We start from the raw sequence: 23,459 nt of genomic DNA, 5'->3' as shown, positions 1-23,459 counted from the left end.
GATTCTTCCTGATTTGCCTCATTTAACTCTCCAGGTCTTTGATCCACCTTTCCCTATTGTCCAGCTCTCTAGGATGCCATCTGCACCCCTTCTACCTAATAATTATTTGAAGCTGCCTGTTGATTCAATGTCCCCCATATTTTGGTCTAAGCCTATGCATACCTTTCTCTGAAGTATGTGCCTCTTCTACCATGTTCACCCAGTACGGGTCTTTACTTCTCTGTGAAGTCTGGGATGAGTGCTAAGGAGTCTCAAGTTTCTTTTAGTTTCTTAAACAACTTCGTAAATTATTTATCAACATAAGTCTTTATAGCATCACTCAAAAGGAGCCAACTAATGTGAGTTTCTGATTGATAAATGACATTTTATGGAGATTTATTTTACTGTATCAAATAAATTTAGCCATTATTGAATTTCCATTTAATACTATATTAAAAATACTCAGATTTTATAACATCTTTTGAGGAAACTCCATTGCTAATGGTGCTAGACAATTTCCTCCAAGATACAGGCATTGTCTTGTCTTTGAATTTCACTGCCAGCAGAGTTTGAGTTTCCTCAAACATGATTTTGGAATAAATGAATAAGCAATTGTATGTCCTCTACCTACCCCACAAAAGGTTTGCAACTTTTTTCTTTTTTTTCCTTTTAGTTTTCTGAAGCAGCACATTCTTGCTGAGCTTTGAAATCTGCGCTCAGCCATAACTTTCCCACCATTGGTGGAGACACAACTTGATGCTTAAGGAAAAACAGTTATGTTGAAGTGGACTCCAAACTTTGTCACTGTACAAAGCTTGTTAATTTGAAGTCTCTTTGAGAAAATCTGTGGTGGATTGCACATGTATGGGAAGTTTTATAAAAATAGAGTATTTCTCTCAATATGGGTTTACTCTGATTTTTACACGAACTGGAAAAATGCAGAAAATTTAATGGCAATGCCACCAAAAACAAAGCAAAAATCAACGAGTAACAAAAAGCAAACATTTATTAAACCCATAACCAAGTGATATAAAAAAATGGCCTATTCTATTACATATCCACATTTTTGCATATTTTTATGCCAAAGAAAAACCTTAGACTTTGCTTACATTTAGAAAATTATATGTCCTAAAATCTAGAACAGTTACATGTTTATTTAACATGTTTTCCAATCTGTTAAAACATGGAAATATTTCAGATATGTTATCAGGCTTAGTTCAATTTGAATGACATGGTTACCTTTTTAATCTACATTTTTATAATTAAGTTTTATGACATTACTTCTAATATCTTACCCATTTCCTTTTTAACCCCAAACTAGATAGAATCTGGAATTGTAAATTTTTAATTGCTAAAACATGGACATTAAGAAAATATGTAAGTGGATCAATTTAGTGCTTACTTGTTTAGCTCATTATCTTAAAATAATATAATATTCTCCCCTCAATAAAATGCAAATAGAAATAGTAAATTAAAGTAAATACACTGCCAAGTTTTTTTTCTGAGTAATATATAATCTACAAATTTTACTTTAAATTTACCAATAGGTCTAAATACTCTGCTTGATCACTTATTTTGATATTGGACAGAAAGGAGAGTATCTGAAAATCTATTTCTGGTATTTTCTTAAATAATTTCAGAAGGCTTCATGATAGCATATACTCTCTATTTAACCATTCATTCTACTTCTGTAGAGAAACTCTAAATGGAAAATTTTAAATACCAAATCTTGGTATGGATTACACTGGAGATGAGGCAAGTGGGGATTAGAATGAGAAAACGGAGCTCAGCCAGGTCTTCACAAACTGGTGTTATTTTTGTTTAAAGTAAATTCCTAGATAATACACATAGCTGTTCAAATGCATAACCAGATAAAAGTGATATTTTAGATAATCTACAAATTGTAGATCATCGATACTGCTGATGTGTTTCTTTACAGATATTCAACGTTTGCCAAGATGGACATCTACAGGTGACTATACCAGAATATTACACCTTGGTTTACTGGAAATTTCTGATTCAAATCACATATCAGTGGGGGATTTTACCTAGATCTCTGGAAAAGTAATTCAGAGACATTATCACTTTGGAAACATTTTAGGTGTTTGTTCTATGAAATAGTTGAGGACATGACTGTAGATGTAAATCTTGAATCATATGATAATGACTTAATGAAATAAATTAAAAGGTAAAGGAAGATTAAAAAGAAGTCTACTAGCCAGTCCCTTATGTGTGGACACCATGCATATCTTCCACCTGTCTTATCCCTCCATTTAGCACAGCAGATGCTCTAAAATGAAGTAAAGAAGATTAAGACAAAGGCCTTTAGGAATGTACATATTAGCTAGGTTAGGATACTGGCAAGAAACCACGTAAGAAATGTAATCTGGCTATGTACTGAAAGGGCAATGAAAACAGCAATAGACAAAATTGGTTAAACTCAGAAATCCATATGGCATTAAAGACAAAGGGAAAGTGCTTCAAATTTAAATTAATTCTGATTAATAGAGACAAATGCTAAAGAAAATATGGCACAGATTCTTAGAGACACATTACAAAGATGGAACAGGAGTTTTTAACAACAAAGAACCATAAATATGGAAATAAATTCAAATCAATTAGGGAAGAGCATTAGAAAATAAACTGCTATACTGAAAGATGGAGAAGGAAAATAGTATGTGCTCCATCAGTATTTGTTTAATTATAGTGAATTATTGAATGAAGAGGTTTATACAGTGAGCAGCAAACAGGCTGGCATTAAATGACTTGTTCACCACTGCCTTTTAGGAGAAAGTATTTAGTTGTAAACTGTTGATCAGAGTGTAATAGCCATGATGAAAGGATGGACACCTGAGGAGAATAAGTTAGCCATGTAGTCATTTAACAGAAAAGCAAAAAGAGCTGTCTATAAAAATCACAAGAATAGGAAAATCAGCTGTCTGTATGAAAATCAGGATAATAGAAATCTTTGCAATATCTTAAGGGCTTTTAAAATTTTTAATTAAAATAATTTGGAAAAGACAAAATATTTTTGTATTATTAAAGAGGTAAAAGACTTGAAATTGGTTACCAGGTTACCTGGGAAGACACCAGAAGAAGTAATCAATCAAATACTAATCACCTGGAAAAGGATGGGTTGCATGAAACACCAACATGGTTTTCTGAATAGCAAATCATGCCAGACCCATTTAATCTTGTTCTGTGATAGCATTACAGGCCACAGAGACAAGGAAAAATGATAGTGACAATCCATTTTATTTTCTGGAGGTCTTGGGATCTGCTCTTTGTCACATTTGCATTGACAAACTTGAGAAAATATGACTTTAACCACATTAGTTTTAGGTGGGTGGATGCACAGCATGCTTGAATGTTCAATTAAAGGATAATTGAAATTTCAATTTCAAGTTGCACTAATATTTTGATGCAGCTCCCAGGAACTGGTCCTGGGGACCATTTTGTCAACTGCTATTAGATGACCTGAATTATGTAATTTAGAGTGTTCTTACCAATCTCTAGATAATTATAAATTTAGTTAATCAGTATAAATAGGAGATAAAAATTGAAAGGATGGAATAAAATAAACACACAAACCAGGTACCTTGAAGAAATCTGTCTTATTAGAATATTAATCAACAATGTGGTGCTACTATAAAAATTACCAGCACTCCACAGGAAAGTCTTAAAAGGAGTAAGACATGCAAGGATCTGTTTTTATCCTTGTATAAAGATAGAATAATTCCTATAAAAGGTGTAATTACTTCAGACTGTGAAGTTTACAAACCCTCCAACAATAACTGAATCCATATTCTCTAATGAGAATTATACTTATTTTAAATAAGCAAAGCAAATGAACTATAGTAAAAAGAATTTACAGTGGGAGCTGGGGATATTTGGGATTTTAGCTGGTCTGGATTTTTCTAGATTTTCTCTGGCTGTCCTACATTTTTCAAAGTCCCACATTTACTTTGGAATGCCCACTTCTTGTTCCAAGGCCCTTATTAATTTTTATCCTTTATTTTATAGCATAAAATTGCTTTACATTTTTATGTCATGAAATAATAAATGCTCATTATAAAAACAAAATAAAGAAATTAGGAAGAGAGTGAAACTCTTCCATAGCCTCAGTACTGCTAACTTTTGGAAGATAGCTTTCTAGATAGACCATTAGAAATAAATGTAGTAAAATCTAATACATATGGGAATACAAAGCAGGAATCATACAGTACATGTTGAATTATAGCTTGGTGTTTTAATTAAATATGTACCATGGCTATTTACTCCTTTTAAAGACTGTATAATACTCCATTGTATACCATTCTATTATATACTTAGACAACTCTACATGGCTGTGCATTGAATATGCTGACATTTTTCCTTTTTAGAAACAGTGCTATAATCAACATCATTATACATATCTTGGCAGACTTTTGCAGATTATTTCTTATACAGCGCCAGAAGTAGAAATGCTGTCTCAGTGGGTATGCATAAATATCTTGTTAGACAACCCACTGGGAACGATCATCCAGTAATTGAAAAAATATTTGCCAGGCACTTTTCTAGGTGCTAGAGTTATGGCCATGAATAAGATAATAAGTTTCTCGCCCTTATTGAGGTTACATTCAGTTGGCAGAAACAGACCATGAACAAATGAATATAAAATAAAATAGTAGCATGTTAAGCGTTATGAAGAAAATAAAATAAGGTGACATGAGAGTGGGCAGGCGAGGAACAACTTTAGGGGGCCCTGCGAGAGCTGCTTTCAGAGGGGACTTTTAATGTGATAGCTAAATGGTAAGAAGGAGACAAGTATAGGAAATGTGGGGAGAAATGTACATCTGGAAGGATCTGAAATTTCAAGGACCTTATACTGAGAATGAATCCGGGGGTCAAGGATCAAAAAATAGCTTGTGGCTAGAACAGAGTGGGGTGAGTGAGAGAGTGATGTGAGGGAGGGAGAGAGTACGTTATGCAGCCTGGGAGGCCAGGGCAAGAAGTTGGATTTGACTCTGAATATGGTAGTAAGTCACTGGATGATTTTAAGTTTTAATTTAATTACGGTACACTTACATGAAAGCATATACACCGTAAGTATATAGCTCAACAAATTATTCACAAGTTGAACCATCTCTCAGATCAGGAAAGAAAACATTACTGGTATCCCCCAAACCCCCTTTATGTCCTTTTCCTGTCCCTACTTACCACCAGGATAACTACTCTCCTAGCTTCTAACAGCAAGCTTAATTTGGTCTGTTTATATAAACAAAACAGAACAAAACAAAACAAAAACAAAACACCATACAGTTTGTGCTCTCTTTGGCTTCTTTTGCTTAAAATTATGTTTGCGCACTTCATCCATATTTAGGCAACCACCTAAAGTGAGGACGTCAATAAAAAAGTGAATGGATCCTACCACTGAGCACTGGAGTACCCCAATATTTGGAGGCTGAGAGAAGTGAGAGTTGCTAGTACAAGAGATACAGAGTGTCCAGTGAGCTGGGAGGAAAATGAGGAGACCATGGTGTCCTGACAACAGCAAAAGATGCTTCAAGGAGAATGACTAAAAGTGACTGAATATTGGTGAGCGATTGAGTAAGATGAGGTCAGATATACACTATTGGATTTGACATCATGGAAGTCATTGAGGTGCTACTTCAAAGGCAAAGAGAATGTAAAGACTGTAAATGCAGATAATTTATTCCAAAAGTTTTATTAAAAAATGAAGGGCTCTACGGAATGTGGAATCAAAAGAGGGTTTTTGAGATGGTAAATACTAGATCATGTTTGTACAATGATGGGAATAATCCAGTGAAGAGGAAAAATCTGAGGATACAGAGGATGGAAAATTATATGAATGAAGGCTGTGAGAAGGTGAAAGGGGATGGAATTCAGAGCACATGTGAAGGGCTTTATCTGTGTTAGGAGCTGGAGTACTACCATTTTAATAGGAAGAATGACTGCAACTGTGGAGTAGATGCAGGTAAGATGGTGAATTTGGTTATGGACAAGCATTCTCATCTTTTATGAATGTCTCTTTTCCCACACTCTCCCCTACCATCATTGTGTATAATCAATCTCACTGATGTTCTGTTTAAAAGAAGAGTTGAAAACGTGTACGTCATTTTAATTTGTATGTATACAATTTTTAGAGAGGTAGAAACATTTTTCCTATGTTTATTGGCCATCTGGATTTTTAAAACTTTCTGTATTTGTTGTTTGTTTGCTCATTCAAAAATACCTTTGTTTCCATCACATAAACAATAAGTTGCCCAGATTCAGCATTCTTGAGTGCCTTAATTTGTTCTATAAATTTATGTAGATATTTTTCTGTCTTCTGTCATAAAACAATGAGGATATTAAGTCTGAAGTTAGTGTGATATTATTTTCCTTTGTAGGCGCTACATTTCTTTTAAATGGATCCATTCTGGAATTATTTCTGTATCCTTGAAACTGAAAACTGGGTGAGGCATCACTAGAGACAAGTCCAAGAGCAGCTGGCTCTTTATTTGGGGCAGCCCAGGCCTTTCTCTCACACAGGCATTCAGGACTGCCACTGGTGTGCAATCGCTACAGCAACTTCAGATGGACTGTCCACAGGTGCCCAGGATGGGTACCTTCAGTCCTCGAATCCCCACGTAAAAAAGATCCCATCCAAGTTAGTGAATACAGCTTTTAAGAAGCTGGATCGGGCTTCCTTGGTGGCGCAGTGGTTGGGAGTCCGCCTGCCGATGCAGGAGACGCGGGTTTGTGCACCGGTCCGGGAGGATCCCACATGCTGCGGAGCGGCTGGGCCCATGAGCCATGGCCGCTGAGCCTGCACGTCTGGAGCCTGTGCTCCGCAACGGGAGAGGCCACAACAGTGAGAGGCCCACTTACCGCAGAAAGAAAAGAAAAAAAAAAAAAAAAAGAAGCTGGATCTTCAAGTCTGAGAGGGGATTCACTGTGGTAGCCCTTACCTCAGCCCACACACTTCCAATATAGCAGGATATTTGGGGATTTAGGGAGGAGGGTTACCACAGTCTCTCCCTTTCTGTGTTGTCACATTCCAATGCTCTTTTAGGGATGGGAGTTTCTATTTATCAACCCTCAGTACCCTTCTTATTTTTTCCCCAAATCTCTGTTGTGTTTGGCAGAAATTCTATTTGTACGATATATTTGTTATCAGTCTGTCTTTTCAGAATTATTATAATGTTCTTTATGATATTATTTCCTGGCACTTTAGGGTGTGTGTGTGTGTGTAACTCTAATCATGCTACCATGTTTCCCAAGCTTGGTGCTCTATCATCAAATTTCCACAGAGGCTTTGCTTCCCTCTGTATTCTTTGCAAATACTAGCAGCTGCTTGGAGCTGCTATCTCTTTCTCTTTTTTAACATGTGTATCCTATGTCTTCATCTTAATTTCTGTTCCAGTTCCTATGGGATTAGGATCATCCATTTTGGCAAATACATGTTCTCCAGTCTGAGGCAATGGGAAGGGCATTTTAAAGTTTCTTTAGTGAGAAAGGAACTTTTTTGATTGGACCTCTGACCATTGTTCAGAAACATAAGTGAACTGTCACTTCCTGTGTAAAAGCATAAAATCTCTCCATCAAAAAGTATTTCATTACTAGGCACTGCTTAGTCATACTCTTGCCCAGTACAATGGTGTTACAAAGTATTTATAATTGAAATACTTTTGCATTTGAAGAGAGGCAATGATATATGGTATATGAATAATAGGCTGAGTAGGGTAGAGAAAAAACTATAAGAGAAGCTGTGGAGTAGCAGAGACTCTGTGGGCTTGAGTCCAATTGGCCTAGGTTTGAATTCTAGCACTGCTTCCCACTTAAAAGCAGTGAGGCCTTAAGTTACAAGAAAGCACATGTTATGGGTTTTATTGTATCCCCTCCCCCAAATTCATATGTTGAAATCCTAAACCCCAGGATCTCAGAATGTGACTGTAATTGGAAATAAGCTCTTTACAGAGATAATTAAGTTAAAATGGGGTCATAAGGGTGGTCCCTAATTCAATGTTACTGGTGTCATTATCAGAAGGAGAAATTTAGACAGATGTGTAAGAGGGAAGACAGTGTAAATACAAAGGGAGAAGACAGTCATCTACAAGCCAGAGACAGAGCCCTGGAAGAGATCCTTCCTTCACAGCCCTCAGGGAACCAACCCTGCTGACACCATGGTTTTGGACTTCTAGCCTCCAGAACTGATAAAATATATTTCTGTTGTTTCTGCTACCCAGTCTGTGGTACTTTGTTACAGCAGACTTTAGTTTCCTGAGGAAAAATGAGAATATGTCCAGTTGTTTCATAGAGTTTTTGTAGATTAAATAATAAGAATAGAATACTAATGATAATGTTATCCGTAAGTGACTATTTATGATAGGGTAGGTGCAGCATTCAATGCTTCACACAGGTTGTAAATGCGTAGCTTGGTGACTGCCATGTTGGAGGTGTGTTAACAGACACTATGTTTATTTTCTCTTATTTAATACAATAAAGAGATACTGAAGTGAAAATATACTGCAATGAAGAAGGAAAGATGCAAAGATAAAGGAAGAAAGAAAAGAGAGATATCTCATAAAAAAGAAGAAGAAACTAACACATTGTAGGGAGAAGAGAAACATATCAAAGGTTCCCTACACCAGAGAGTAATAGACTCCTCAGTGGCAAGGGACCAAGCAGTAACTCGTTCTCAGGGTGAACACAGGATAACACATTTTCTTGTAGAGTACTTTGTAGGTATATTTAGTTAGAACTGTCACAATGTGTCTAAGCTTTTATTTCCATGTGATCCTATAGTTTACATAGTATTGTGTTGTAATGGTTTTAACAATATTAATAGTAAGAATGGAGAAAGGTTATCATGAAGTCATACATAGTATTGTATTGACTATTTTTTATTTCCTTTTTAGCTTTTTGAGTTACTGACACATTATTGCAGCAAAACATATGTAGGGTCAATTCATGCTGAATAGTTATTAGAAACCATGATAACAAAAGTCATTACACTGCAGTTCAGTTTTGACAGTAAAATTTCTGCAACATTATCACAAATCCTCATGCATTAGTGCAATGATCCTTACTATAGTTTCATATTAGAATCAAAAGATTGCTGTAGCATGCTTGATACAAAAAGTCAAGCAAGCCAAATTCTTTTCTGCTTTTACAGATAACAGTTTTGCTCTTTTTCTATGTACATCATGCAGATAGTAGCTTTGTCATATACTTTTCTCAATAACCTATGAGTACATTGCATATATATTTCTTTAAAATGAGGATTTTTCCTTAAAAGACAACACAATTCTGATTACCAGCACCACAGGAAATAATTTGAGAATTATTTTACATCTGACACAACTTCAAAAATTCTAAAGCTATATTATTCACCATGGTATTATCTTTCCTTTTCTCAGGTAATGTGTTAGGTGTCGTTATAGTTTTTTTTTTTTAATCAGTGATTTACTATGACAGAATAGTACAAAATTTAAAAAGGGACATCTGTCATATTCAGGATAACTTTTATAGAAAAGCTGTGAGGGTTACCCTTCAGCTGACAAAGGGAAATATTTTTAATGTCTATCTGTCCACAATAGTTTTCAATAGTTACTCTTTTTTAAAATTTGAGGTGTAACTGATGTATAATATCATATTCACTTCAGGTGTACAAGATTTGATATTTGCATACATTGCAAAATGATCAGCACAATAAGTCTAGTTGCCATCTAGCACTATACAAAGTTAGCTTTTAGGATTTACTCTCATGCAACTTTCAAATATGCTCTACAATATTATTGATTATAGTCACTATGCTGTACATTACGAGCCCCATGACTTATTTGTAACTGGATGTTTGTACCTCTTGAGGCCCTTCACCTGTTTCACCAACTCACCAAATCCCCTCCCCTCTGGCAACAAACATGCTATTTTCTGTATCTATGATTTTGGTTTTGTTTTGTTTTTTAGGTTTCAAATATAAGTGAAATCATGCGGCATTTATATTTCTCTGTCTGACTTCTTTCACTTAGAGTAATTCCCTCAATGTCCATACATGTTGTTACAAATAGCAAGATTTCATTCTCTTCTATGGCTGAGTTTATCCATTCATCCATCGATGGACACTTAGGTTGTTTCCATATGTTGGCTATTGTAAATAATGCTGCTATGCAGATAGGGGTGCATGTATCTTTTTAAATTAGTGTTTTCGTTTTCTTTGGATAAATACCCAGAAGTGGAATTTCTGGATCATACAGCAGTTCTATTTTTAACTCTTTGAGAAACCTCCATACTGTTTTCTATAGTGGATGCACCAATTTACATTCCTATCAACAGTGCATGAGGGTTCCCTTTTCTCCACATCTTTGCCAACACTTGTTACTTCTTATCTTTGCAATAAAAGCCAGTCTAACAGGTGTGAGGTGATACCTCATTGCGGTTTTGATCTGCATTTTCCTGATATTAGTGATGATAAGCATCGTTTCATGTGCCTGTTGGGCATTGGTATGTCTTCTTTGGAGAAATGTTCATTCAGATCCTCTGCCCATTTTAAAATCAAATTGTTTGTCTTTTTTGCTATTGAGTTTTATGAATTCTTTATATAATTTAGATATTAATCCCTTACAGGATATATGATTTGCAAATATTTTCTCTCATTCAGTAGGTTGTCTTTTTATTTTGTTGATGGTTTCCTTTGTTGTGCAGAAGAGTTTTAGTTTGATGTAGCCCCATTGCTTATTTTTGCTTTTGTTGCCTTTGATTTTGGAGTCAGAGCCAAAACTTCATCACCAAGACCAATGTCACATAGCTTACTGCCAATGTTTTCTTGTAGGAGTATTATGGTGTCAGGTCATACATTCAAGTCTAACTCACTCCGAGTTAATTTTTGTGTAAATGTAAGACAGTGGTCTAGTTTTGTTTTTTGGCATGTGGCTGTCCAGTTTTCCCAACACCACTTATTTAAAAGACCATCCTTCCCCCATTGTACATTCTTGACTCCTTGAATATATGTGAGTGGGTTAATTTCTGGGTTCTCTATTCTGTTCCATTGACCAATGTGTCTATTTTATGCAAATGCCATACTGTTTTGATTAATATAGCTTTGTAATAGAGTTTGAAGTCACAGAACATGATGCCTCCAAATTTGTTTTCCTTACTCAAGATTGTTGTGGCTACACAGTGTCTTTTGTGTTTCCATACAAATTTTAGGATTGCTTGTTCTATTTCTGTGAAAAATGCCATTAGAATTTTGATAGGGATTGCTTTGAATCTGTATATTGCTTTGGGTAATATGAACATTTTAACAATATTAATTCTTCCAATCCATGAGCATGGAATATCTTTTCATTTCTTTGCGTCTTCCTCAATTTCTTTCATCAATGACATAGTTTTCAGTGTATAGGTCTTTCATCTCCTTGATTAAATTTATTCCTAGATATTTTATTCTTTTTGATACAACTGTAAATGGGATTTTCTTAATTTCTCTTTCTTATTTTATACTCTGCCACTTTACTGAATTTGTTTAGTAGTTTTAACATATTTTTTGGTGGAGTTGTGAGGGCTTTCTATATACAAAAACATGTCACCCATAAATAATGACAGTTTTACATCTACCTTTCCAATTTGATCCTATCTATCTATTCATTCATGTATTCATTCACTCATTCATTCTTGCCTAATTGTTCTGGCAAGGACTTCCAAAACTATGTTGAATAAAAGTAGTGAGAGTGGGCATCCTTGTCTTGTTGCCAATCTTAGAGGGAAAGTTTTCAGCTCTTCACTATTGAGTATGATGTTAGATGTGAGACTGCCATGCATGGCTTTTATTACGTTGAGATACATTCTTTCCATACCCACTTTGTTTAATTTTTTTTATCATAAATGTATGTTGAATTTTGTCAAATGCTTTTTTTGCTTCTACTGAGATGATCATATAATTTTTGTCCTTCATTTTGTTAATGTGGCATATCATGTTGATTGATTTTGGGTGCTGAACTATCGTGCATCCCTGGAACAAATTGCATGTGAACATGGTGCATAATCCTTTCAATGTATTACTGAATTCAGTTTGCTAATATTTTGTTGAGGATTCTTGCATCTATGATCATCAGAGATATTGGCCTGTAAATTTCTTTTCTGTGATTTTGGTATCGGGGTGCCTGGCCTCATAAAATGAGTATGGCAGCATTCCCTCCTTTGGGAAGTTTGAGAATAGGTATTAAATCTTCTTTGAGTGTTTGGTAGAATTCACTAGTGAAGCTGTCTGGTCCTGGATTTTTGTTGTTGTTGTTGGGAGGGTTTTGATTACTGATTCAATCTCCTTACTCATAATTGGCCTATTTAGATTTTTCTATTTCTTCCTGATTCAGTCTTGGAAAATTTTATGATTCTAAGAATTTATCCATTTCTTCTATGTTGTCCAATTTGTTGGTGTATAATTGTTCATAGTAGTCTCTTGCGACCCTTTATATTTCTGTGGTATCAATTGTAACTTGTACTATTTTATTTCTGATTTTATTTATTTGAGCCTCTCTCTTTTTTATTTCATGAGTCTAGCTAAAGGTCTGTCAATTTATTTAAGCTTTTCAAAGAACCAGCTCTTAGTTTCATTGATTTTTCTACTGTCATTTTAGTCCCTATTTTATTTATTTCCACTCCAATCTTTATTATTTCCTTCCTTCTACTAACGCTGGGCTTCATTTGTTCTTCTTTTCTATTCTGTTAAGTGTAAAGTTAGACTGTTTACTTAAAATTTTTCTTATTTCTTGAGGTTGGCTTGTATTGCTACGAATTTCTCTCTTACAACCACTTTTGCTACATCCCATATTTTGGTATGTTATATTTCCATTTTCATTTGTCTCTAGGTATTTAAAAAAATTTTTCCTTTTATTTATTTGTTGACCCAATGGTTGTTCAATAGCATATTGGTATTTTCCACTTTTTTCTTGTAATTGATTTCTAGTTTTATACCATTGTGGTTGGAAGAGATGCTTCATATGATTTCAGCCTTGAATTTATTGAGACCTATTTTGTGGCCTAACATATGATCTATCCTAGAGAATGTTACATGTGCACTTGAGAAGAATGTGTATTCTGGTACTTTTGGATGGAATTTTTTTTTTATTTTTGCAGTATGTGTGCCTCTCACTGTTGTGGCCTCTTCCGTTACGGAGCACAGGCTCCCGACGCACAGGCTCAGCGGCCATGGCTCACGGGCCCTGCCACTCCACGGCATGTGGGATCTTCCCGGACCGGGGCACAAACCCGTGTCCCCTGCATCGGCAGGCAGGCTCTCGACCACTGCGCCACCAGGGAAGCCCCTGGATTGTTCTTTATATATCTATTAAGTCTATCTTGTCTAATGTGTCATTTAAGTCTGATGTTTACTTAACAGATTTTCTGTCTGATGATCTGTCCATTGATATAAGTGTGGTGTTAAAGTCTTCTATCATTATTGTATTGCTGTCCACTTCTCCCTTTAGGTCTGTTAATATTTGCTTTATATATTTTGGTCCTCCTATGTTGGGTGCATATGTATTTACAAATGTTACATCTTTTTGTTGGGTTGACCCTTTTATCATTATGTAATGCCTTTTTTTGTCTTTTATTACAGTCTTTGTTTTAAAGTTTATTTTGTCTGATATGAGTATAACTACACCAGCTTTCCTTTCATTTCTATTTGCACAGAAAATCTTTCTCCATCTCTTCACTTTCAGTCTGTGTGTGTCCTTATATCTGAAGTGAGTTTCTTCTAGGTAGCATAAAGATGAGTCTTGTTTTTATTTTGTAATCATTTAGCTACTCTATGTCTTTTGATTGGAGAATTTAGTCCATTTACATTTAGAGCAATTATTGATAGGTTTGCATTTTGCCATTTTGTTAACTGTTTTCTGGCTGTTTTTGTAGTTCCTCTCTGTTCCGTTTTTTCTGCTGCTCTGTTTCCTGGTGGTTAATGACTTTCTTTAGCCTTATGTTTAGATTCCTTTCTCATTTTCTTTTGGGTATCTGCTATGCGTTTATGCTTTGTGGTTACCATGAGTTCACATTTAACATACTATGTATATAATAGTCTATTTTAAGCCGGTAGCAAGTTAAAATTGAATTTATTCCAAAACTCTACATTTTTACTCCCCCTAGTTTTATGGTTTTGATGACACATTTTACATCTTTTATTTTATATATCCCTTAACTAATTATTATAGTTTTAGTTAATTTTACTAATTTTGTCTTTAAACCTTTATGCTAGCTTTATTAATGATTAATTCACTACCTTTACTATATGTTTACCTTTACCAGTGAGATTTTTGCTTTCATGTTTTCTTGTTATTAATTAGTGCCATTTATTTTCAGCTTATGAAGTGCCTTTTAACATTTCTTGTAAGGCTGATTTAGCGGTGATGCACTCCTTTAGCTTTTACTTGTCTGGAAACCTCTTTATCTTTCCTTCATGATAGTTTTGCTGGGGTAGTGTATTCTTCTTTGGAAGTTTTTTCCTTTCAGTACTTTGAATATATTGTTTCACTCTCTTCTGGCCTGCAAAGTTTCTGCTGAAAAATCTGTTGATAGTCTTAGGGGTTTTTCTTTGTAGGCAACAAGTTGTTTTTCTCTCATTGCTTTTAAGATTCTCTATTTAACATTTGACATTTTAATTATAATGTGTCTTGGTCTCTTTGAGTTCATCTTATTTTGAACTCTCTGGGATTCCTGAACCTGGATGTCTATTTCCTTTTGCAGGTTAGAAAAGCTTTCAGCCACTATTGCTTCAAATATGTTGTCTGCCCCTTTCTCTTTTTTTCTCCTTCTGGAAGCTTTCTAATGTGCATGTTATTGTGCTTGATGTTGTCCCATAGGTCCCTTAAACTAGTCTCACTTTTTAAAACTCTTTTCTTTTTGCTGCTCTGTTTGGGTGAGGTCCAGTGCCCTGTCTTTCAGATCCTGATCTTTTCTGCTGCTTCTTCTGGTCTGCTGTTAAACCCCTTTAGAGTATTTTTCAGTTCATTTGTCATATTCTACTTCTACAGAAGTCCCTCTGTGACTTCTCTTCAGTACTTTCTTATATTTTCCCTTGTTGCAGTTCTCACTGTGTTCATCCATTCTTTTCATGAGTTTGGTGAGCGCCTTTATGACCATTATTTTGAATTCTTTATCAGGAAAAAAAAATTACTTCTGTTTCATTAAGGTCTTTCCTAAGGCTTTATCTTGTTTTTTGATTTGGAACACATTCTTTTCCTTTCTCACTGTGCTTGACTCTCTGTGTTTTTTCCTATGTATTAGGCAAAACACTTTCTATGTATTACCTCCCCCAGTCTTGAAGGAGTGGCCTTGTGTAGTTGAAACTTATCATTAAAACTTGCCCTAGGCTCCTGGTTGTCTCTCAAACCTTTGTGACTTTCTAAGCAGCCTGATTTATTCTTGATATGTCCCCACTGTTGATGGTGTGCCGAAACCTGTCAGTGTTCCAAGGGGAGGGATCTCATTTATATATATATATATATATATATATATATATATATGTGTATACATACACAAAATTTTACCTTGCGTGTCTTTGGTATATCAGGGATCCCATCACACTCAATAAATCACATTCAAGTTGTTGCTATCATTAAAAGCTACTTATTGTCATATAACCCTACCAGAAGATTACCTTCTCAAAATTGCATAAAAGATACATAAATCTACAATTCACTGAAAATTGGCATTAGACTGAAGAATTAGATTGATTTAAGCCAAGCTGACTTTTCTAAAGTATTATCCAGAAATATATACTTAGTTTTTGGTGTTTCTCTCATGGGGTTTGGACAGCAAAAGGGAGATTCATTAGGCTAAAACAAAAATGACGAGTTGTCTATTCCATTCTCAGGGATCAGAGGTCTCTTGAGAGTTCTTTAGAGAACGGGACAGTAGGAATTTAATTCAAGCTCATTAGTCTATGAAGTGTGGTAACTCCTTTAGAACAAGTGTGTGTGTGTGTGTGTGTGTGTGTGTGTGTGTGTGCATATGCTCATATACCTGTGTCCTAAGAGAGGAAGGAAGAAATACTGACAAAGTCATCACATACCTGTTGTAGGCAAAAATTATTTAAAAATTATGGTTTTCCTTTCAAAGAAATGAATTTCTATCAACTTTGAAATAAGCACATAAAAATCACCACTCAAAGCCTATTTTTAATACATGCAAGATAATAAGCAATATGAAATACTTATAAAAATGAGAACTAAAACAGCTTTCACATTTTCTATAGGAAAATAATTTTTTTCACTGCTAGAATTGACTTTGACTTCTCACCCAATCAATGTAAAGTGAGTTTTAAAGGAAACCCACGTTTGAAAACTGAAAGAGGAAAGAGAAAACATGCTAATGAGATCTCTGAATGATACAATATCTTTGAGAATTTATGATGGAAACTGTCCATTGAGGCTGAGGTGATATAAAGAGCAAAGATTCATGATTTGTCCTTTGGCTGGGTGAAGAGAGGATGTTGTTGGGCTTTGATTCTATGGTCTATTCTAGGAAAGAATCCCCTGGACTCTGGGGATCACAGCGGTCAGCATGGAAGCTGAGATGAGGTGGCATATTCCTGTGCCCTTTATTGTATCTTTGTCAGTACAGTGGATGATTAATCATTTATTTTGAATAATTGAATGAATGAAGTGTTTGAATTCTGTGAGGTCCAGAAGCACCCCTTAGAGCTCCAGAGTAGTCCTCTGATTCATGTCCCTACATGACTCCTTCACAAGATCAGGTCACTAAAAGGTGATGCTCCAATCTGAGCATATCCATGGCAGTTACTCATTACTTCTCAGCTATTGGTCCCTTCAAACCTTGGAAAAATATCACAACATATGCTCATCTATAGTCTCTTGGAGACAACATTTGAACCTAAGTTAAGGCAACTGTGTCCTAGGCCAACTTTTCTTCTAATTAACTGTATATGTATTAAATCCCTGAGCCACTCAGGCCCTAAGGTTCCTCATCTGTAACACAGTCTTCAAAAGAGATGGGTAAAATTTCTAAAGGCACTCCTAGTCCAAAGGTTTTACAATTTAAGAGTTGTGTAACCTATCTATAATACTTATGGAAATTAAATAGCTTCTAATTAAGTAGGTAGTCCTTTCCTCATTGGAAAATCATCATTGAAAAAGTACCTTCAATGGGATGAAATTACAAAAGCAATTAGTGAATCAAATAATGTTTCAGTTGGACACTAGAGACATAATGCATACTTTATGTGGCTTTTACATGCTTTTAAACCCAATGAGACATGTATAGAATTGTTCAGTAATGTTATAGTAGAGAGGTAGTGTCATGGTTATGAAATGGTTGGATCTAGGAAAATCCTGAGTTTTATTTCCATCTCAGTAAGTCTTTCTCTACTCGGGTTACCATGTGACACACTCAATCTCAGTTCTGTATCTTATATAGGAGATGATGATAATAATGATAATAGAAAAATTTCTAGGATTACTGAGGGACATTTCAAAGATAATGTTTGCAAATTGCATGGCACAAATACCTGTCCATGTAAGTGCTTGTTAAGCACTGACTGATTCTATAATAATCTGTATTCCCTTAGTGTGAAAGCACTGAGAATTGGAGTAGGGCAAAGGTTAAGCTTTATAAGTGGTTTATAAAAGAACTAAAATATATTTTAACCAGTTTTGGAAGAGATCTTGTTTTCAGACAACAGAACCATTAACATTTGCACGCTTGCTTAGCTTACCTTTCTTTGCAGGCCTGAAGAACTTGAGATAGCAATTAAAACAAACACATGGTAATTTTATCAACATATTCATGTTTTTATAAAAAAAGAATATATGAAAAATATATCTGAAATTTTTCAATGAAAATGATGAAAATGTCCATTTTCACATAGAAATACAACCTGTTTTTTGGTTATTTTTCCTTCATTCCTCTTTAGTGTGATTTTAAATTTCGAGATCTGAGAAGCTTTAGACTAAATTCTGTTCTATCATTACCCATGAACATGGCTAATAAGAAATTTGTATGTTTCTGAGTTTTAAAGGGTAAAATTAAAAAAAGAACACATACAGGAAAGTGTCAAGAAACATGTGCAAAAGAAGCAGACATAATTCTATCATCAAAAGTAATACTATAACATTCTAAAATTTGAGCCACACCTGTATATAAATTTGTGGTAAGGAAGGGGACATTATTTTTTGTACCTAATTTGTTTTACTCTTCCATTAGGCTTTCTTTGCTACTCTCGGTCTAAAAATACTGAGAAATAGGAAAGTGCATAATGTGTGTAAAAAGAATAATACTCCCTAAGAAGCATGGTAAGTAAAACATAATTATTTACTCTGCCAAACGGAACGTATATTCAGAATCAATGAAATTATTCTAAAACAGGAAAGAGATACAAAAAATTCCATTTTATCTAACAAGGAAATTCAACAAGGGAATCAGAGGTTGAGCAGTGCTTCTGTGTACCCAAAACTAAACTGGTCAAGGGAAATGCTGCACTATCAAGAGAATGGACTAAAATATTAAAGGGTTTTCTTGGTTTTGATGGCCGAATTCCATCCTGTAAGCAGTGCATTAGACGCTAATGACATATGATTTCTCACTGACAGATTTAACAGCATCAATAAGGCCTCTCTGTCCATTGCAGCAAATTGATCCTACATGACACCGACAAGGGCAGCCTGCACTTAATGACCTCCATCGCTGAAGAATGGAAATGAAAAATGATTGGAAGTACAAATAAATCTTTGAAAGTTTCCCCGAAACAGGTGTGCTAAAAATGATTCGTTTGAGGGATCATCACAAACATAAACCCAATCTCTAGGCATGCTCCACTGTCTGTTTATACCAGGGTCTCACTCCTTGGATCTTGAATCAGGATGTGCTTTAATTCCAAAAATGACATCAAGACAACTTGGTTCTTACTATGGAAATACTATGTTTAGGGATCTTTCTTAAAGGCATGAATTCTTCACTAGTTATGCAGGTATCTAATTTATTTGTCATTTGCCACCAAAGGATTCTATACAAACTGATAACAACTATAGATAAAAATTTATTTTTTTTCCCCTCCTGGTTAGAAAAGGGAATACAGTATGGCCATTGATTCTTTTATCCTCCTAAATTATCAGCAAAAAATGAAATATGTTTAAACTCAATAACAATGTCAAATGCGTGAAGTGATTGGCAAAACCTCCATGGATACACTGATATCCTTTCTTTGAATCCTGCACATGGTTTGAGGACACTAAAATTTTGGCATATAGTTGTATTCATAATTCTTTTCCAAACACACTTATTTCTTGATCTACCTTCACCTTGCTACTACTTCAATACAAATTTTTAAGAGAAAAATACACTCTCTCTCCCATTATATTTGGAAGCTTAAACCTGCGTGAGAGTAGATGGATGGGAAACAAAGGCTGTTTATAAGCAGCATAGTAGATGAATGCAATGTAATAGTTACTCACAGTTGCATAGTAATTTTATTTTCAAAGTAACTATGGCAGTTGGTCTCTTTTTTATTCCTAATCAAAATTTTCCTCTGAGGTAAATTTCACTTTACCGATGAGAAAACTGAGGTCTTAAAGGGTAAATAATTTGCCAAGATCACTGAGCTAGTAATTGGTAGAGCTTACACTCAAATCCTGGCCTGTCCTCCCTATATTCCATTATAGTAAATATAGTACTGAAGTTTTAAGCTACTAATTGATAGTGTAGTAATCTCAGTGACAACAGGAGAAAGGATTCATTAGCAATCTACTGGTTTTTACAGCTAGGTGAATTGTTAAAAATTAATCATGCCTCTAGTTTTTGAAATTTAAATTCTGGAAAGAAACAAAGATTCAAAGGAAAATAACTTTTCTTGTCAATGAGTAACTGGAGAAGAATATAGGGGAAGTGGCTGTATCTTAACACTCTAAGAATGGACCTTTCTCTTTGCTTTTGGATTTGTGGGCATATTGTGTGTTTTCCTTTTCCACTTTTAGTATTATAGAAGATTTTACAAAATATTTTAGAATTTCTGGTGATTTCCAGAAACCAGAGAGGTCAAGTTTCTCCAAGTTTCTAATTAAGCCTCATATTTAATAAGAAAATAGGAACCAAAATATGGAGACCATACATCATGAGGAAGAATTAAAGGTATATCATGGAAAGTTACCTACATATGGAACTGAAATTTGAAATATATGATGATATATTTAAATCTATGCATTACAAATATTTGGTAGTTCAGGGCACAATAATTAAAAGCAAATTAGTATAACATTGTGGATTAGAAAGTATGCTTTTTCATTTCTCAAATATTTTTTCAAAATTCAACTTCAAAATGTTGATAAAAATATAAAACAAAACTTTACAAAAAGAAAACATGCCATTTGGTGGCATATAAAAGACCACCATAAGATTGGAGACCCCATGACTGACTACTTGTTACTTTTTGTGGTACATACGTCAAGTAAGTCATTATTTTAGAAAAATATGAAAAACTTACCTGATTCTTATCTCGAATCGAACCATCAAGTGATAGCTGTTTTTCATATAGGTTGAAATAGTTGTCCTTTACTGTTAAGAATATATTCTGTAATTTCTGATACTCTTGAGCTAAACGTAGATTTTCTTCTAGTGAATCATCTTGTATTTTCTAGAAGATAAATATATACATGTATTTAATTAAATCATTGTAATTTATGTTTGAATTTTTACATTTGAATTATCTAAAAGTATTACATTATATATTGTAGAAAAATAAAACCAAAAAGATGCTTCCCTTGACACTAATATCCTCCTTGGATTTAATAATTTTCTTTCTTGATGCAAATGGTCTTTTTATTTATTTATTTATTTTTGAACATTGATTCATCAGAGTCTGTCTGACTTTTGTTCTCCTTCTTTCCCAGACCTCCCTCCACAATGCCTTGGGAAGTACCCAGTCCTGGAGGCTTCACTCAGCATCCCAGAAGACTTCCTCCAATTTCCCACCCCTTTTCGTTTTCTCAAGCCCCAGTGCTCAAGTAGATAGAAGACATCTGGAAGCTTAGAATCCTATTTCCAAGAGGTTCAGAGTGGTGGCACTCACAGAAAACACTCAAAACGCAGAGAAGTAAAGAGTAAAAAAGACGAGGAGCAAGGAACTCAACGTTTAGAAGCACCCAGAGAAAGCCATTATTTGTTACTAGTATACTTTAGCTATATTCAAAGCTAAATCTGCTCTGTGAGCAGCTGAGAACTTTACAGCACTCTCCATGACTAAATATATATATGTCAAATCTAATACAAAACCCTCAGAATGTAACTTTTGCCAACATTACCCACTCGCAAATTAGGGGTTGCCTTTCATTTTAAGTTAGAGGTGTGATTCAGTTTAGCTGTTGATTCTTTTTACATTTCTAGCACAGAAAATTTTCTTTGGCTGCTTCAAAAAATATAGAATTTATCAACAGCCTTAAATATTTTCAAACCTGTTAATCTAGTAATTCATCTTATGGAAATTTATCCTAATCAAAAAGCTTTATTTGTTACAACATTATTTATAGTAGCAGAAAGTTTTCAAAACATATAAATGCAGATTAATTATGACAATGATAAGGATGATTAAATAACAAGATATAAAAATAACCATTGTGAAGCAATTAAAAATGTCTCTTTGGGAAAACTGCTATCACATCAAACCTTTAGTATGAGTTGTTAAAAAATATATCGCAGTATGAGAATGTGCATGGAGGAAATGTAATTCAGCAGAAAATTGCCTGTACAAATATTTCTCTATTTACACACTTGAAGAAGATTTATTAAGGTCAACAAACATATTTCTCATGAAAGCCTGGTATCCATATTGATCCCTAATGATTAATACTATGTCATAGGTGTTCTTCAAAAAGCCAAAATGATGAACTGAGAACCATTTTAAGTGTCCTTGTCCTAATTCTGGCACAATAATTTAAAACTTTAGAAACTTCTATCTAATAAACTTGCTTAAAATCACAGAATTATCTTTTGGTAGGAGGATAAAGTGTCTATGAATATTTTTCTCTGGTGGAGATACCTTTGAAAAGATGGTTACAATTCTTTTTATCTTAACACTAATACGAAAATCTAATCCTCAAGTGATTAATTTGAAGTTTGATACATGTTCTAAAGGAGGCATGAGAAGAAATCATTTTGAGTTTTTTTGTTTGTTGTTTGACTTAAGCACATTCTGATACCTGAGATATTCTACTTCTCTATTACATTTCTTTCAAGACCCAGATGGCTATTATAAATGTTGAATTTGAGAGGAGTGCTACAAAAGTTGTGGAATTTGTTTTAAACTTATTTAATGGTACTTAATTGGGGATATATTTGGTACTTTATGCTTTGCTCATTGTGTAATGTACAGTTTTATTTCCAAACAATTGTATTTTCAATTTCTGTATGACACCAGTTGTTACTGTTTTATATGCCATAATTAGAGTAGATACTAAGAAACTAAACTGTGTATTTAGGCCAATGAATCTTCAAAACATTGTTACATCAGTCATGATACTTTACATTATCATTTCTCAGTAATGAATGTATAGAAGGATTTACCAATTCACTACCTATTCCTGAAAGTCAGTGACCTTCAGATGTGCAACGAAGTTTAAGTTTTTTAATTTTAAATAATGTATTCTGCTGACACTGAAAATTTTTTTTATGTTTAACTGTGATTCCACCTCACAACTCTGACTGGTTTAATTTTAACCAATGGTATTAAAACATGCAAATGAAGCAAACGATAATTATTGGTGGATATGTGTCCAGGTGAAATAATGCTACCACTACTGGAGTTGAACAGCAAGCAGTAGAAGATATTAAATAAAGGCACAAAAGTTGGAGCTGGCAGTATAATAAAAGGGTGAGAAGAAAGAAGGAACTAATAACAGAAGTAGATGGTTTTTACATGCTTTAATTCAATCCAGCTAAATCTTATCAGTAGAGTTCCTACTTAAGGTCTTGACTAAATGCAAACTTACCCAAAAAGTTTGTTTCTAAAACCATTAAAGAAAAATTTGATTGTAATCTCTATAGGTTAAAATAACTGCACTCTGAATATTATTTTATTCATTCATTCATTCTCATTTTCATTCAGTTGCTTATTCAAAACTTTTAATTTAGTAACTACTGTATGCCAAGATTTAAGATGTAATGGTGAACCTCAAGAATTTGTGGTCTTATGGGAAAGATGTACATTTAAAAATCATAGAAATATATAATTAGAGTATAGAATTTACAATCTTTTGCATTTTTTTCTGTTTTCCATATGCATTAAACTCATTCCAAAGGTCTGAATAAACACTTTCTCAAAGCCAGATTTATTGGTATGTATTCAATTCCCATTATTAATGATTATTAAGATGAAACATTGGGAATATGGATTGATAAAGAGAAGAGAGGTTGAATGTCTGTTAATAGTTTCCATGTTGCCTAGAATTTAGTAAGGAAAATACTTAGCTTGAGGAGGGTTTGTTCTCTGTTATCTCAAATTA

The 23,459-nt window shown here is 34.3% G+C and overlaps 1 protein-coding gene across 1 annotated transcript in view; it reads right to left on the bottom strand.

The window, feature by feature from the left end:
• The window catches only part of CCDC178 (coiled-coil domain containing 178), a 365,322-nt gene that overhangs the window by 111,132 nt on the left and 230,731 nt on the right, over positions 1–23,459 (bottom strand). The window contains exon 18 of the mRNA XM_032654041.1: positions 20,447–20,596. Within this exon, the coding sequence (XP_032509932.1) occupies positions 20,447–20,596 (150 nt within the window). The remainder of the gene's footprint in view (positions 1–20,446; positions 20,597–23,459) is intronic.

This window comes from Phocoena sinus, chromosome 14 (genome assembly GCF_008692025.1).
Source record: "Phocoena sinus isolate mPhoSin1 chromosome 14, mPhoSin1.pri, whole genome shotgun sequence".
Taxonomy (NCBI): domain Eukaryota; kingdom Metazoa; phylum Chordata; class Mammalia; order Artiodactyla; family Phocoenidae; genus Phocoena; species Phocoena sinus.
The sequence above is the reverse complement of the archived record's forward strand: the minus strand, read 5'-3'. Positions and strand labels throughout refer to the sequence as shown.